Source organism: Coregonus clupeaformis, chromosome 33 (genome assembly GCF_020615455.1).
Source record: "Coregonus clupeaformis isolate EN_2021a chromosome 33, ASM2061545v1, whole genome shotgun sequence".
NCBI classification, from domain to species: domain Eukaryota; kingdom Metazoa; phylum Chordata; class Actinopteri; order Salmoniformes; family Salmonidae; genus Coregonus; species Coregonus clupeaformis.
Window position 1 is genome coordinate 17,517,205 of NC_059224.1, and position 18,081 is coordinate 17,535,285.

The 18,081-nt window shown below is 44.4% G+C and overlaps 1 protein-coding gene across 1 annotated transcript; it reads left to right on the top strand.

Annotated features, from left to right (window-relative positions):
- The first annotated feature begins 3,587 nt into the window (after positions 1–3,587).
- On the top strand, positions 3,588–18,056 carry LOC121548711 (tRNA (adenine(58)-N(1))-methyltransferase non-catalytic subunit TRM6). The gene is made up of 12 exons (XM_041860247.1): positions 3,588–3,858; positions 4,213–4,343; positions 4,452–4,561; positions 7,067–7,158; positions 7,261–7,344; positions 7,501–7,625; positions 15,613–15,783; positions 15,869–16,041; positions 16,163–16,248; positions 16,956–17,058; positions 17,378–17,464; positions 17,565–18,056. Exons 1-12 carry the CDS (start codon positions 3,752–3,754, stop codon positions 17,730–17,732), a joined length of 1,437 nt encoding a protein of 478 aa, XP_041716181.1. The 5' UTR covers positions 3,588–3,751; the 3' UTR covers positions 17,733–18,056.
- The last annotated feature ends 25 nt before the right edge of the window (positions 18,057–18,081 follow it).

Sequence of the window (18,081 nt, forward strand, 5' to 3'; positions counted from 1 at the left end):
ATGCCAAGGTGCTCCATCATGCTGGAAAAGGCATTGGTCATCACCAAACTGTTCTTGGATGGTTGGGAGAAGTTGATCTCGGAGGATGTGTTGGTACCATTCTTTATTCATGGCTGTGTTCTTAGGCAAAATTGTGAGTGAGCCCACTCCCTTGGCTGAGAAGCAACCCCACACATGAATGGTCTCAGGATGCTTTACTGTTGGCATGACACAGGACTGATGGTAGTGCTCACCTTGTCTTCTCCAGACAAGGTGTTTTCCAGATGCCCCAAACAATCGGAAAGGGGATTCATCTGAGAAAATGACTTTACCCCAGTCCTCAGCAGTCCAATCACTGTACCTTTTGCAGAATATCAGTCTGTCCCTGATGTTTTTCCTGGAGAGAAGTGGCTTCTTTGCTGCCCTTCTTGACACCAGGCCATCCTCCAAAAGTCTTCACCTCACTGTGCGTGCAGATGCACTCACACCTGCCTGCTGCCATTCCTGAGCAAGCTCTGCACTGGTGGTGACCCGATCCCGCAGCTGAATCAACTTTAGGAGACGGTCCTGGCGCTTGCTGGACTTTCTTGGGCGCCCTGACGCCTTCTTCACAACAATTGAACCTCTCTCCTTGAAGTTCTTGATGATCCGATAAATGGTTGATTTAGGTGCAATCTTACTAGCAACAATATCCTTGCCTGTGAAGCCCTTTTTGTGCAAAGCAATGTTGATGGCACGTGTTTCCTTGCGGGTAACCATGGTTAACAGAGGAAGAACAATGATTTCAAGCACCACCCTCCTTTTAAAGCTTCCAGTCTGTTATTCTAAATCAATCAGCATGACAGAGTGATCTCCAGCCTTGTCCTCGTCAACACTCTCACCTGTGTTAACGATCACTGACATGATTGGTCCTTTTGTGGCAGGGCTGAAATGCCCTGCCACAAAAGTTCATTTTCATGGCAAAGAGGGACTTTGCAATTAATTTCAATTAATCTGATCACTCTTCATGACATTCTGGAGTATATGCAAATTGCCATCATCAAAACTGAGGCAGTAGACTTGAAAATGTGTATTTGTGTCATTCTCAAAACTTTTGACCACGACTGTACAGTCTGCTAATGTATGTCAAACAGATTATATGTAGACTGTGCATGATATTAGAAGAATGGATGGAGGCTGATTCTAAAATTGACACCTATCGATATTTCTGAAGTCGATTTTTCCTCTGTGCTCTCACACTTACCTATCAGACCCTAGAAAATCATCGCACTTCTCTACCATTGGAGGATACGCTCTACGAACAGCAAATAAGCCAATCAGAGCCGAGTACGGTGAGCGATTGATAGATCTGCTATTGACTGATCGTCCTGAATGCTAAGGAAACGTAGGCTATGATGTGGAAGGAGGGGTTGTTAATCAAGCTTGATATTATGGGGGTAGGAGGAAGAACGTACAACTGGATAAAGGATTTCCTGTTTGGAAGGTCTATCCAGGTGAAGGTGGGGAAGTCTTTATCAGGCAGCTACTTGGTGGATAACGGTACACCACAGGGGAGCGTGATTAGTCCTCTGTTGTTCTCAATCATGATCAATGATGTTTACTCTCAGGTACAGCCGGATATAGGGAGGTCGTTATTTGCAGATGATGGGGCCTTATGGAAGAGGGGAAGAAATGTGCCATACATAGTCAGGAAGGTACAGGAAGCAATTGATGAGGTAGAGCAGTGGGCATTAATGTGGGGATTCAGGTTCTCTGTAGAGAAAACTCAAACAGTGTTCTTTACCAGGAGGAAGGTGGGAGATGAGGTATGCTTGAGGTTATATGGGAGAAACTTGGAGAGGGTGGGGGCCTTCAGGTTCCTTGGGGTACACTTTGATACTAGACTGACCTGGGCAGAACACATTGAGAGAGTGGTGGAAAAGTGTAAGAAGGTGCTAAATGTGATGCGCTGTCTGATGAGGAAGGAGTGGGGGGCTGGGCGTTCCTCATTGAGGACCATGTATGTTGCATTGATCCGATCTGTAATAGAATATGGCAGTATAGCATATGGTTTGGCAACCCGAACCTCACTGGAAAGGTGTTATACGGGGCAAGGACTCAGAATATGTAGTGGGGCGTTTCAGACGTCCCCAGTGGCTGCGTTACAGGTGGAGATGGGGGATATGCCATTGCAGATTAGGAGACAGCAGCTGGCAATCAATTATTGGGTCAACCTACAAGGACATGGGGTGTCTCATCCTGCGAAAGGGATTTTACAGGCATGCTGGGAACATGAGTGAAGACAGAACATGAGCTTTGGGTGGGTAGGTAATACCCAGGCGAAGGAGATGGGACTGTAAGGAAGGGAGTTTAGTCCAACAGTAGTTATTCCTGTAAATCCACCATGGCTACTCCCGCCTCCAGTAGTTGATATAGAAGTGTTGGAGAGACTATAGAAAGATAGGTAGGGTGTTGATCCATCTGATTTCTTTAAGAGACGTCTGGAAACTGTATCAGGATTTTGTGGCCATTTACACAGATGGTTCAAAAGATCCAAGGACATGACTTACTGGGTCAGCATTTGTAGGGCAGGAATGTGGGGTGGAAGTCAGGAAACGTATTACAGATCATCTGGCTGTATATACGGCGGAGCTGATGGCCATACTGTTGGCCTTGCAGTGGGTGGAGGAAGTCAAACAAGACAGAGTAGTTATTTGCTCTGATTCATGTGCAGTGTTAATGAGTTTCCAGTCCTTTACCTCACATAGCAGACAAGACCTGCTTTATGAGGTGCTACAAACCCATGGCAGGATTAAACAGATGGGTATTCAGATAAGATTTACTTGGGTCCCAGCCCATGTGGGGGTGGAGGGGAACGAGGCAGTAGATGAACAGGCTATACAAGCACTTAGCAGTGGGGATGTTGATGTTGAAGTTTCAATGAGCAAGGCAGAGGCAAAAAGACTGATATATACAGTGATGTTGCAGAGATGGCAGGAGCAGTGGAATAGAGATAATAAGGGAAGGCATTTATTTCAAGTACAGAGGAAGGGAGGGGAGGGGAGGACAGCAGGAAGGGACAGAAGAGAGGAGGCTATTTTTAGAAGATTAAGGGTGGGACACAGTCAGTTGAATAAGACATTAAATGTGTTAGGAAAGTGTGATTATTGTCAGGAAATAGAGACTGTGGAGCATGTATTGCTACAGTGTGGGCAGTATCATTTACATTTTAGTCATTTAGCAGACACTCTTATCCAGAGCAACTTACAGTTAGTGAGTGCATACATTTTTAATACTGGCCCCCCGTGGGAATCAAACCCACAACCCTGGTGTTGCAAGCGCCATGCTCTATCAACTGAGCTACACGGGGCCCCTATCAGAGGGAATGAGAGAGGATGAGATCTAGTATGAGGGAGAAGGGGATACAGGAAATTAGTTTAAAGAGTATATTGAGTAGAACGTCAGTAGGAATAGGCTCAAATATTTTGTTATCTTTTTTAAGAGCAACGGGGCTGGCAGGTTGGATTTAGTTTCTCCTTGTCGCTGGGCCACACTCCAGTACAGTAGGTGGCGGTAATAACGTTGGATGCCAACCGCCGATAAACCCCACTGAAGAAGAAGAAGAAGAAGACACGTAGGCTAGCACGTGGGTTAGCTAGTTCAATAGGGGACCTCCAAAAAAAACTTTTATTTCAACTTGACTGTTATCTTTGGTGATTAAAAACTAATATTAGTGGGTTAAAAGTTGAGTTTACTATTCTGCTGGCTATTAAGCCAGAAGACAAGCTTTCTAATGGCGGACAATGGAGATGATGACTCCCAGCACAGAGTGAATGAGGGTGACTACGTTGTACTGAAACGGGGAGACATCTACAAAGCTGTGCAGATTCAAAAGAAAAAGTTAGTCGTTACACAACTGTGTTCATGCACAATCACATTATCTGTTGGTTTGCATTAGCTAACAATTCTTGACAGTCAGGTCAAACATTTGCCTGTACGACTAGCATGCAAGCTATGCCGTGTTGATTAGTATTGCACTCTTGCCATCATTGCTTTCTAGCTATCTAAATAGGAGTAGGATACACAGCCAGGTAACTTAACATTCATTTTCACATTTGTAGACGAGAATGTAATAATGCCAGCTTGAAGCTGGATGACATATTTGCAGTTGTGTAGTGTTTTGTGTATCATAGTGGACTCACTGTGTGTTATCGTGCGTTTATTGAAATGATCTGACATGTCTTGTAACCCCAGGAAAACAGTCTTTGAGAAGCAGTGGTTCTTCCTGGACAATGCAGTAGGGGAGTTGTATGGGACCACCTTTGAAGTTGTGACTGATGGGAAACTGCAGCCACGGAAACCTAAACACATCGAGAGCTCTGCAGGTACCTACCTACCAAACAACAACTATTTCAATTCTCTAATTCAGGTATGGATTCAGTTGGCCAGGTGCGGAGTTGATGTCTGTGTCTTGTTTCTGTGTGTCTCTTTAGATGCCAAGGAAGCAGGGACAGACAACAGGAACATTCAGGATGATGGGAAATCACAGAAACTCACCAGAGATGACATTGAGACCCTCAAAGAGCAAGGTCTAAATGGACAGGTACATGATTAGTTGTCATTTCTCCCTCAGGGGGATCAAAAGTATACGGTACCAGTCAAAAGTTTGGACACACCTACTCATTCAAGAGTTTTTCTTTATTTTTACTATTTTCTACATTGTAGAATAGTAGTGAAGACATAAACTATGAAATAACACATGGAATCATGTAGTAACCCAAAAAGTATTAAACAAATTAAAATCAAAATATATTTTATATTTGAGATTCTTCAAAGTAGCCACCCTTTGCCTTGATGACAGCTTTTCACACGCTTGGCATTCTCAACCATCTTCACCTGGAATGCTTTTCCAACAGTCTTGAAGGAGTTCCCACATATGCTGAACACTTGTTGGCTGCTTTTCCTTCACTCTGCGGTCCAACTCATCCCAAACGTCTCAATTGGGTTGAGGTCGGGTGATTGTGGAGGTCAGGTCATCTGATGCAGCATTCCATCACTCTCTTTATTGGTCAAATAGCCCTTACACAGCCTGGAGGTGTGTTGGGTCATTGTCCTGTTGAAAAACAAATGATAGTCCCAGTAAGCGCAAACTAGATGGGATGGCATATCGCTGCAGAATGCTGTGGTAGCCATGCTGGTTAAGTGTGCCTTGAATTCTAAAAAATCACAGACAGTGTCACCAGCAAAGCACCATCACACCACCACCTCCATGCTCCACACATGCAGAGAAAATCTGAAATTTGGACTCATCAGACCAAAGGACATATTTCCATTGGTCTTATGTCTATTGCTCGTGTTTCTTGGCCCAAGCAAGTCTCTTCTTATTGGTATCCTTTAGTAGTGGTTTCTTTGCAGCAATTTGACCATGAAGGCCTGATTCACGCAGTCTCCTCTGAACAGTTGATGTTGAGATGTGTCTGTTACTTGAACTGAGTGAAGCATTTATTTGGGCTGCAATTTCTGAGGCTGGTAACTCTAATGAACTTATCCTCTGCAGCAGAGGTAACTCTGGGTCTTCCTTTCCTGTGGCGGTCCTCATGAGAGCCAGTTTCATCATAGTGCTTGTTTTTTGCGACTGCACTTTAACAAACTTTCAAAGTTCTTGAGATTTTCCGGATTGACTGACCTTCATGTCTTAAAGTAATGATGGACTGTCGTTTCTCTTTGCTTATTTGAGCTGTTCTTGCCATAATATGGACTTGGTCTTTTACCAAATAGGGCTATCTTCTGTAATCCAGGCACTTGTCATCTCCCGTCTGGATTACTGCAACTCGCTGTTGGCTGGGCTCCCTGCCTGTGCCATTAAACCCCTGCAACTTATCCAGAACGCTGCAGCCCATCTGGTGTTCAACCTTCCCAAGTTCTCTCACGTCACCCCGCTCCTCCGCACACTCCACTGGCTTCCAGTTGAAGCTCGCATCTACTACAAAACCATGGTGCTTGCCTACGGAGCTGTGAGGGGAACAGCACCTCCTTACCTTCAGGCTCTGATCAGACCCTACACCCAAACGAGGGCACTACGTTCATCCACCTCTGGCCTGCTAGCCCCCCTACCTCTACGGAAGCACAGTTCCCGCTCAGCCCAGTCAAAGCTATTCGCTGCTCTGGCACCCCAATGGTGGAACAAGCTCCCCCACGACCCCAGGACAGCGGAGTCACTGACCACCTTCCGGAGACACTTGAAACCCAACCTCTTTAAGGAATACCTGGAATAGTATAATAGTAATCCTTCTACCCCCCCTTTACTACCACTGTCATTTGTCTAAACTAACACCTGACTTATTTCACCTGCTAGCACTGACTTGTTTAAAGAAATGTACTTATTGTGATTGAGATGTAGTTGTCCCTGATTGCACTGACTTTGCTCACAGCTGCTTGTTTGAAGAAGTGTACTTACTGTGATCAAGATGTGGTTGTCCCACTGGCTATCCTAAGTTGAATGCACCAATTTGTAAGTCGCTCTGGATAAGAGCGTCTGCTAAATTACTTAAATGTAAAAAATAACACCCCTACCTTGTCACAACACAACTGATTGGCTCAAGCGCATTAAGAAGGAAAGATATTCCACAAATTAACTTTTAACAAGGCACACCTGTTAATTGAAATGCATTCCAGGTGACTACCTCTTGAAGCTGGTTGAGAGAATGCCAAGAGTGTGAAAAGCTGTCATCAAGGCAAAGGGTGGCTACTTTGAAGATTCTCAAGTATAAAATATAAATTGATTTGTTGAACACTTTTTTGGTTACTACATGATTCCATATGTGTTATTTCATAGTTTTGATGTCTTCACTATTATTCTACAATGTAGAAAATAGTAAAAACAAAGTAAATCCCTGGAATGAGTAGGTGTGTCCAAGCTTTTGACTGGTACTGTATATTAATCCAATTTAAACGACATGGCTATATGTGTGCTGAGTAAATAGTTTGCTTAGAATTGCTGTACACAAAGTAACACAACAGTACCGGTAGTAAATTAAGTATTAATTTGTGAAAGTTTGTTTTTGTGTATGTTGAAGATGCTCCTCTTTCCCATCTCTCCTCTCCTCAGGAAATAGTCCAGCATCTAATAGAGAACAGTACGACGTTCAGGGACAAGACTGAGTTTGCACAGGAGAAATACATCAAGAAAAAAAAGAAAAAGTGAGTCCGAGGAATGTAGGCCTGTACACTCCAGGACCAGGGTTAGTGGTGAATGAAATGGGCTTTGTGGGTTCTGAATGTCTTGTGTTCTGTTCCCTCCAGGTATGAGAACAGTGTGATGGTTCTAAGGCCCTCTTGTCGTATCCTGGCTATGATGTACCACGGCAGAGAACCAGGGAAGATATGGTGAGTGAGATCACCAGAGGGACAGTCACTAGTAGGGCCTGATGGTTTTCCTGGCTAGGTCACGCAGTCAGGAAAACTTCTGTGCCCAAATTATGTTGTTATTGAGATAAGATTGTTGTTGTAACCCAGACTGTGTCTCTGCCTCTTCTCCTCTAGCCACCTGCGGTACGACACCCTAGCCCAGATGTTAACGCTGGGCAACATCCATGCAGGCAGTAAGGTGCTGGTGTTTGAGACCTGCGCTGGACTGGTGCTGGGGGCCGTCATAGAGAGGATGGGAGGTAACTGGACTATAGAAATACCATGTCTGGAAATATGGATAGAGTTGTCATGACCTGCATCTGAAATAGAACGCTAGCGTGGAACCCCGTATTATTGGCATATTCAACAGCGTTTAAGAAATATATTACCTTCAACAGTGTTATCTTGTGATCAAGCCATCAATGTTATGTGATTATTGGTGTCGTAAAAGTGTTAGCTAACGGGTAAGCAATTAGCAGGTTTGACATTTCAGTGGAAATACTACTATTATCAGCTTTTTGATAAGCGGTTTAGCAAATAAATACGTCCAGTATTATCGGCATACGGTCCCCAGTTATTGGCCACCTTACTATTTTGTTCATTTACAAGATATATCCGTTTAATTTCGTTCAAAAAAGAGACTCCAACCACGTACCCGAAGTGTTTACTAGATAATTGACTAGTTGGCTAGCCTTCCGGTAAAAAATAATGACTTGCCTGTCAACTTTTCATTGCGTAGCCCGGTGCGCCCTCCTGTGGACTCTTAAGAAATGGTTCTTCACCAACATATTCAGTGTTGTAACCAAATAATGTCTCATCATTTGTTTTACAGATTAATCTTATGCTTTGAGAAAGTAGATAACAGTTGAATACTAAAATATGAGTATTAATAATTTACATCAAATAAAACTTTAATTTCAGTAATGTGCATTGACATAAACAATTAAAATACTGTTGGAGTTTGTTGCAGAGGTGCACTTGGAAAGTAAAGGAAGAAATACACAAGATGGGTTGAATTAATATATATATACACTGCTCAAAAAAATAAAGGGAACACTTAAACAACACAATGTAACTCCAAGTCAATCACACTTCTGTGAAATCAAACTGTCCACTTAGGAAGCAACACTGATTGACAATACATTTCACATGCTGTTGTGCAAATGGAATAGACAACAGGTGGAAATTATAGGCAATTAGCAAGACACCCCCAATAAAGGACTGGTTTTGCAGGTGGTGATCACAGACCACTTCTCAGTTCCTATGCTTCCTGGCTGATGTTTTGGTCACTTTTGAATGCTGGCGGTGCTTTCACTCTAGTGGTAGCATGAGACGGAGTCTACAACCCACACAAGTGGCTCAGGTAGTGCAGCTCATCCAGGATGGCACTTCAATGCGAGCTGTGGCAAGAAGGTTTGCTGTGTCTGTAAGCGTAGTGTCCAGAGCATGGAGGCGCTACCAGGAGACAGGCCAGTACATCAGGAGACGTGGAGGAGGCCGTAGGAGGGCAACAACCCAGCAGCAGGACTGCTACCTCCCCCTTTGTGCAAGGAGGAGCAGGAGGAGCCCTGCCAGAGCCCTGCAAAATGACCTCCAGCAGGCCACAAATGTGCATGTGTCTGCTCAAACGGTCAGAAACAGACTCCATGAGGGTGGTATGAGGGCCCGACGTCCACTGGTGGGGGTTGTGCTTACAGCCCAACACCGTGCAAGACGTTTGGCATTTGCCAGAGAACACCAAGATTGGCAAATTCGCCACTGGCGCCCTGTGCTCTTCACAGATGAAAGTAGGTTCACACTGAGCACATGTGACAGATGTGACAGAGTCTGGAGACACCGTGGAGAACGTTCTGCTGCCTGCAACATCCTCCAGCATGACCGGTTTGGCGGTGGGTCAGTCATGGTGTGGGGTGGCATTTCTTTGGGGGGCCGCACAGCCCTCCATGTGCTCGCCAGAGGTAGCCTGACTGCCATTAGGTACCGAGATGAGATCCTCAGACCCCTTGTGAGACCATATGCTGGTGCGGTTGGCCCTGGGTTCCTCCTAATGCAAGACAATGCTAGACCTCATGTGGCTGGAGTGTGTCAGCAGTTCCTGCAAGAGGAAGGCATTGATGCTATGGACTGGCTGCCCGTTCCCCAGACCTGAATCCAATTGAGCACATCTGGGACATCATGTCTCGCTCCATCCACCAACGCCACGTTGCACCACAGACTGTCCAGGAGTTGGCGGATGCTTTAGTCCAGGTCTGTGAGGAGATCCCTCAGGAGACCATCCGCCACCTCATCAGGAGCATGCCCAGGCGTTGTAGGGAGGTCATACAGGCACGTGGAGGCCACACACACTACTGAGCCTAATTTTTTCTTGTTTTAAGGACATTACATCAAAGTTGGATCAGCCTGTAGTGTGGTTTTCCACTTTTAATTTTGAGGGTGACTCCAAATCCAGACCTCCATGGGTTGATAAATTTGATTTCCATTGATAATTTTTGTGTGATTTTGTTGTCAGCACATTCAACTATGTAAAGAAAAAACTATTTAATAAGATTATTTCATTCATTCAGATCTAGGATGTGTTATTTTAGTGTTCCCTTTATTTTTTTGAGCAGTGTATTATATTTTAGACATTAATTTTTGTACAAATAAATAATTTCATATGAACACAAACAAAACAAAAAATTAAATCTCGACCTCCATCACTATATTGTCACAAAAATCACAATAAAAATCCAGCTCCACCGCTACCTCTGGATCCCACTGCACACACCTGCAGTGGAACCAGTGCTGGCAGAAGTCACAGCACACCCATGGCACCTCGGATCTACACTCCTGAGGGGAGCTTGCAGGCGGATCACACTCCCCGCAGCGAGTACAGCAGGTGGTGTCTTCTTTTATAAAAAATAAAATAAGATTAAAAATTGATTAATATGGTTTTACAAAATGTAGAAGTTCTTCAACAACAATAGTAATTGATACAACTGAGAGAGAGAGAAAAACAGATTATGAAGTACCTGAGAGTGGTGGTGTGACAGACGTGACCGGTGGAGCTTTTCTCTTCCTTTTCTGTGCTGCAGTTTGAGAAAAAGTAGTGTTAGACAGAGCATGTTGCATGAAAACCCTTTTCAACTTATTTACATCAATACCTCTGGAGGAAGCTGCAGAGGTTTTTGGAGGAGGTGGAGATGACTAGAGTGCTGGTGCTATAGACTGTAGATATGTAAAGAGATTTTTTTTTTTACATTGCTGTTTTTTAAAACAGATAAAAACAGTCATTTTTTTGTAATTGTTTACCTGTGGAGGTGGCGGTATTCAAATTACAGGGGGCAGGGACACCAGACGAGGCTGCTATGGTGGTGTGACCAGGGGAGATGGAGGAGGCAGTTGGTCCAGAGGAGGCCGTGTTGGTGGTGACAGACGGGGGGTGGTGTGCATTGGGGTGGTGGTGGACAAAACCGCCGACGATGGCTTGGAGGAGCTGGTGTTTGTAATGGTGGGGTTGAGGGGCCGACGATGGTGTGGCCGGGAGAGTAGGCACGTAGCCTTCTTCTGCAGCTGGGGACTCCGGCCGCTCCTACAGGTGTTGCACACTGGGAGGCACTGGCAGTGGTGATGCAGCTGTCAGGAGTGGTTCTAGCAGGGGGTCCACCAGAGGCGATGGCGTCAATGGTCTCATCCATGGCAGCCCTCTCCTGTGCCCTCTGTGTTCTGAGGGCTGCCCAACGCTCTTTCTCCTCTGCCTTGGACCTCGGCCCTCTCCTTCTCACCCCTCTCCTGCCACTGGCGCGTGTATTCCTCCCCGGTGAGGCATGTGGCGACCACAGGGAGTCTTCTGTATCGGTCCAGCCGATACTTCAGGACAGTAAGGATGTGCCCCAGGTCCTTCGCTATCAGCCCCCCCCTCTATTAGGGGGTGCTCTTCTGGGACTGGAGCAGGGGCTGGGAATGGAGCAGGGGCTGGGAATGGAGCAGGGGCTGGGACTGGAGCATGGGCTGGGACTGGAGCAGGGGCTGGGAATGGAGCAGGGGCTGAGGGTCCTTCTGTGGTCACTGGGGAGGAGGTGCTGATGGACGGCACGGTGCTGCTGGTTCCAGGAGAGGCGGTGGTGGGACCCGGTAGGGACCGGGACGGCATTAAACGGGACCCTTCAATGGCTGAAGGGTCAAAAGGGAAGAGGCCACACTTCTTAAACCCTTCCACCACATACAGTGGGGAAAAAAGTATTTAGTCAGCCACCAATTGTGCAAGTTCTCCCACTTAAAAAGATGAGAGAGGCCTGTAATTTTCATCATAGGTACACGTCAACTGACAGACAAAATGTGAAAAAAATATCCAGAAAATCACATTGTAGGATTTTTTATGAATTTATTTGCAAATTATGGTGGAAAATAAGTATTTGGTCAATAACAAAAGTTTCTCAATACTTTGTTATATACCCTTTGTTGGCAATGACACAGGTCAAATGTTTTCTGTAAGTCTTCACAAGGTTTTCACACACTGTTGCTGGTATTTTGGCCCATTCCTCCATGCAGATCTCCTCTAGAGCAGTGATGTTTTGGGGCTGTCGCTGGGCAACACAGACTTTCAACTCCCCTCCAAAGATTTTCTATGGGGTTGAGATCTGGAGACTGGCTAGGCCACTCCAGAACCTTGAAATGCTTCTTACGAAGCCACTCCTTCGTTGCCCGGGCGGTGTGTTTGGGATCATTGTCATGCTGAAAAACCCAGCCACGTTTCATCTTCAATGCCCTTGCTGATGGAAGGAGGTTTTCACTCAAAATCTCACGATACATGGCCCCATTCATTCTTTCCTTTACACGGATCAGTCGTCCTGGCCCCTTTGCTGAAAAACAGCCCCAAAGCATGATGTTTCCACCCCCATGCTTCACAGTAGGTATGGTGTTCTTTGGATGCAACTCAGCATTCTTTGTCCTCCAAACACGACGAGTTGAGTTTTTACCAAAAAGTTCTATTTTGGTTTCATCTGACCATATGACATTCTCCCAATCCTCTTCTGGATCATCCAAATGCACTCTAGCAAACTTCAGACGGGCCTGGACATGTGTCCCCCTGCTTAAGCCAGTACGTCTGGCAATGCAGGATTTGAGTCCCTGGCGGCGTAGTGTGTTACTGATGGTAAGCTTTGTTACTTTGGTCCCAGCTCTCTGCAGGTCATTCACTAGGTCCCCCCGTGTGGTTCTGGGATTTTTGCTCACCGTTCTTGTGATCATTTTGACCCCACGGGGTGAGATCTTGCGTGGAGCCCCTGATCGAGGGAGATTATCAGTGGTCTTGTATGTCTTCCATTTCCTAATAATTGCTCCCACAGTTGATTTCTTCAAACCAAGCTGCTTACCTATTGCAGATTCAGTCTTCCCAGCCTGGTGCAGGTCTACAATTTTGTTTCTGGTGTCCTTTGACAGCTCTTTGGTCTTGGCCATAGTGGAGTTTGGAGTGTGACTGTTTGAGGTTGTGGACAGGTGTCTTTTATACTGATAACAAGTTAAAACAGGTGCCATTAATACAGGTAACGAGTGGAGGACAGAGGAGCCTCTTAAAGAAGAAGTTACAGGTCTGTGAGAGCCAGAAATCTTGCTTGTTTGTAGGTGACCAAATACTTATTTTCCACCATAATTTGCAAATAAATTTATTAAAAATTAATGTGATTTTCTGGATTTTTTTCCCTCAATTTGTCTGTCATAGTTGACGTGTACCTATGATGAAAATTACAGGCCTCTCTCATCTTTTTAAGTGGAAGAACTTGCACAATTGGTGGCTGACTAATACTTTTTTTCCCCACTGCAAAATTTTTATTTCCCTTCATTACTTTCCAACCCCACAACCCCTTCCCTAATTGGAATAAACTACTGAACAACAATGCTTAGGCCTCTTCTACTTCAAGCTTATACATACTATATAAATTTTATGGACACAGTCAATTTTACAATAATTATATTTTGTTTGTTTTTACTCCTGAACTTCCTCAACCTCTCCGATCATTTTCATGATGTCCATCCGGTTTGCTTCTATATGCCATATCGTTATAACTGTGCTCTTTCACAAAAGCTCTCAACCTATAACCTATATACTTATTATGGACACAGTATGCTTACATTATTAGTTATCTTGTTGTTATTAGTCCCATCTTTCAACTCCATTCAACACCACCCATCTATCTCTTAACACCATCCATATTGGATTTCTATTTGCCATATATTTTTCAACTGTACTGTGATGTTTTACAAAAAACTATATTGTTGGAAACAAAAATATTATTATATTATTGATCGATTGACTATGACTTTTCAGATCACCCAGTAATGCTATCTGCAGGGTTAGCTCCAGGTAAATATTGCAATCCTTTAGCCATTCCTGGACCTGTGTCCAAAAACAAGCTACAAATGGACAGTACCAAAACAAATGATCTAATGATTCTGTCTCTTCGCAGCAAAATCTGCAGAGCTGGGAAGATTGTATATAAATAACATTCTATTGGTAGCAAGAATTTTATATAATAATTTTAATTGAAAAATTCTAAGCTTTGAATCCGGCGTCGTTTTGCATATCAGTTCATAAACACTATGCCATGGGATCGGTACGTCAAAAATCTCTTCCCAACTATTTTGCAATCTATATGGGACGGCTGTCATCCTTTGGTCCTTAAATGAAACTGGTATACTTTTTTATTTATCACAGTTTTCTTTAACCAATTATGTTCTTTAATGCAAGACCGACAGACAAGTTCCTTACTTTTCCCCCTCCACTTTCCTCTTCCATTTTTGCGGTAAGGCTGCAATTATTTGGTTGTAATTTTGGGTAGAGCAGACATTTCCATATGTTTTTGTTAGCTGCGTGTGCGACATAACTCAACCAGTCAAGATTATACCTTTTTTAAACATTTTGTAAAAAAAAAAAGGTTTCTTATCAATTAGCATATTTGAGTTTAACCACAATATTTGTTGCATTATTTGTTCTGTCGTTTCTGGAGGATTACATTTAAATTGCAACCAACTTTCTATGGTTGTTTTAGAAATAGTGATATTTGGGAGATGATTTCCTTTTCAAATAACTGAAAGGGAGAGGTTGTAATCTGAATAAAGGGAAAAAAATATTATCTTAGCGACTGTTCAAGCAATAATCAAAACAACACTGTAAGCCGATGAGAACCCAAAAAAGTGTTTGTTTAGATGTAATAACTACATAAATCTAGATTTAATGGATCTTGAATGGGCACAGATGGCGAACAGCAGTGGTTTTCCCTCAAGGTGGGAATGGTTTAGGGGACTACTTCTTCATGACGTGAATAGCAAGTACACTATATATACAAAAGTATGTGGACACACCTTTAAATTATTGGATTCGGCTATTTCGGCCACACCCGTTGCTGACAGGTGTATAAGTTTGAGCACACAGCCATGCAATCTCCATAGAAATGCATTGGCAGTAGAATGGCCTTACTGAAGAGCTCAGTGCCAAGCGTCAGCTGGAGTGGTGTAAAGCTCGCCGCCATTGGACTCTGGACCAGTGGAAACGCGTTCTCTGGAGTGAGGAATCACACTTCACCATCTGGCAGTCTGACGGACGAATCTGGGTTTGGCGGATGCCAGGAGAACGCTACCTGCCTAAATGCATAGTGCCAACTGTAAAGTTTGGTGGAGGAGGAATAATGGTAATGGTTCGGACTAGGCCAGTGAAGGGAAGGAAATCTTAACGCCACAGCATACAATGACATTCTAGATTATTCTGTGCTTCCAACTTTGTGGCAGCAGTTTGGGGAAGGCCCTTTCCTGTTTCAGCATGACAATGCCCCCGTGCACAAAGCGAGGTCCACAGAAATGGTTTGTCGACATCGGTGTGGAAGAACTTGACTGGCCTGCACAGAGCCCTGAGCTCAACTCCATCGAACACCTTTGGGATGAATTGGAACGCCGACCTCACTAATGCTCTTGTGGCTGAATGGAAGCAAGTCCCGGCACCAATGTTCCAACATCTAGTGGAAAGCCTTCCCAGAAGAGTGGAGGCTGTTATAGCAGCAAAGGGGGGACCAACTCCATATTAATGCCCATGATTTTGGAATGAGATGTTAGACGAGCAGGTGTCCACATACTTTCGGTCATGTAGTGTATATCAGCAGTCAACATTTTATGTAATACATTTCAATCGGAATGTCCTGTAATGTTGCATTCATCTGAAGACAACCAAACAGACACATCCATCTTCACATTGTGTCTCTCTCCTCTCTCCTCCAGGCTATGGGTCAGTGGTGCAGATGTACCCAGGAGGAGGTCCTGTGAGGGCGGGGGTAGAGAGCTTTGGGTTCCCCTCCCACTTCCACGACACGCTCCATGAGTTTCCCATCTGTCACGTCAACGCACTGCTGGCAGGGACACTGGACACGGAGGCCAAAGACATAGACACAGGTGTGTGGGATATAATCCTTTGACAGACCAACAATGCTATACTGTCTCATCTATTGAATTGATTGAAATATTGTCACAACTCTAGATGCTGGACAGGCCAATGGGGACAAGTCCAACCTGACCAAGACTGACCCAGAGAAGGCAGAAGGCAAGGGGGGCAGTCCAGACACAGAAGACCAGAGTATGGAGACTAGTACCAGTACAGACCCTGCCGAGGACAAGGAGAGAGAGGAGAGGGAGAAACGCAGAGAGATCAGAGTATGACAACACATAGTGAAGCAGCAAGTAGTCTCTGTTATTTGTGTCACTTCCTGGTGCTTGTGTGCTCCAAAGATTTAAACGGTGTACAATTGACAAGCAACTGTATGTTGTGTTTCAGGCCCAGGAGAAGATTGTGAAGACTGAGGAGAAGAGGAAGAAACTATCTGCTGCTGCCGGCGTGCTGAAGGGGAGGAACGCTGACGGGTCAGTCTGTTCTTTCCTCTCTCTCACCTCCTTCAATTAGTTTTAATGACACTAGGTTACAGAGTGAATTCTAGAACTCTAAACCATTCATGTGCTGTTAATAGACATGTATAAGCAGTAATAAACTGTATAACAGCTTTTTGGCACTAAGATTACACACCCCTGACAGTTTCTACTCTGTCGTGGTGTTGCCTGTTGGTGTTGTCTTGCGCTGTCTGAAATCAGTCAAACATGTCAATGTTAACATCTTCATTTCAACACAAGAGGAACAAAAGATGATTGCTTAGCAGTAATCTTGATCCGAAGTGAGATAGGTGTGACATGTCTAGTTAAAGATGATTGATGTTGGGGCCTACAGCAGATGTTATCTGAACCCATGATAATTGATTGGTTTGTTGAGGAATTGGGGGAAGCTCATGTTTCTCCAGGTCACCTTTAACATGGAAACAACTAGTCTACATCCCTAGTCTTTCTCTACACCTGAGTTCCGATACTTTCAACAGGCCTTCTTCCATCCTCCCTTCTTTGAAGTAATTACTAATCTCACAAAATTGGTTAGGTGAAAGCAACAGTTCTACTGTCTAGTTCTACAGTATATCTCTGGTTCTCCTCCTCAGGTTGGTGACAGCCAGTCGGTTCCACCCCTGTCCAGTTCTACTGGGTTCTACTGTCTAGTTCTACAGTATATCTCTGGTTCTCCTCCTCAGATTGGTGATAGCCAGTCGGTTCCACCCCTGTCCAGTTCTACTGGGCCTCATCAAGTTCCTCGCCCCCTCCAGGCCCTTTGTAGTGTACTCTCAATACAAAGAGGTATGCATTTGAGTGTTCTCTAGTATGCTTCCTAGTGTGCTCTAGTGTGTCTTGTGTACTTAATTAAGTAGTGTATTTAATAAGCTTGTTACTTTTTTACTGTTATTATTGTTTCTAGTAGACCCTAGTGTACTGCCATTTATACAGAAGTACATTTATTGTCTTTCTCCAGTGGGTAATTGCTCAGTGATATAAGTCTGTAGTCTAGTCTGTATTAGGTGTTCTCACCCCTGTCATGTTCACGCTGTCATGTTCACTCTGTTGCTCTTCTGTGGTTACTAAAACTGTTGTCATTTCTGTCTGTCTCTCTCTTCTACAGCCTCTGATAGAGTGCTATTCAAAGCTCAGGGAACAAGGCGGAGCAGTCAGCCTGCGACTCACCGATTCATGGATCAGACATTACCAGGTATAAGCATCAAACTGTACAACGGTCCCTGTGGAAGCGTCCATGTTTGTAGTACCAGCACTAGCTTTGACCTCTGACCTCTTCTTGTCTCTGTGTGTAGGTCTTGCCTAACAGGACGCACCCCATGCTGCTAATGAGTGGGGGCGGGGGCTACCTCCTCTCCGGGACAACAGTTGCTACGGATACGACTAAAGCGAAGACCTGCTCAACAACTGCAGAAGAGCCGGCCGCAAAGAGACTGAAACTCACAGAGACCACAGAGGGATGACAGTTAGACTATTGAGGGGTGCCCATAGGTTGTGGAATTTAAATCATTGATGACTTGATATACGTGTACTTGTGGAGGTGGGGATAGAATCACTAAAATCTCTCTCCCTCCTCCTGAGACCAGTTATAAACTATCACGGCTGTTATTCAGCCCTGGAGCTGCTCTCCAAAGCTCTAAGCTCCCAAATGCAGCATTTTGTTTGTATTTAATATTATTTTAGCAGAAAAGTGCCATGTGATGATGTAAAGCAGCCATTTGCTATCACAGCCTCGTAACTGTACTGCATCTGTGAATTTCAATAAATACAGTGCTGTTAAAATACTATTACTCTTGAAAACCAACTCTGTTC

Coding starts and splice junctions, on each gene's coding strand:
- LOC121548711 (XM_041860247.1), top strand. CDS start 3,752: ATGGCGGACAATGGAGATGATGACTCCCAGCACAGAGTGAATGAGGGT. Junction 3,859..4,212: donor GTGCAGATTCAAAAGAAAAA/GTTAGTCGTTAC, acceptor TTGTAACCCCAG/GAAAACAGTCTTTGAGAAGC. Junction 17,059..17,377: donor TGTACTCTCAATACAAAGAG/GTATGCATTTGA, acceptor TCTCTTCTACAG/CCTCTGATAGAGTGCTATTC.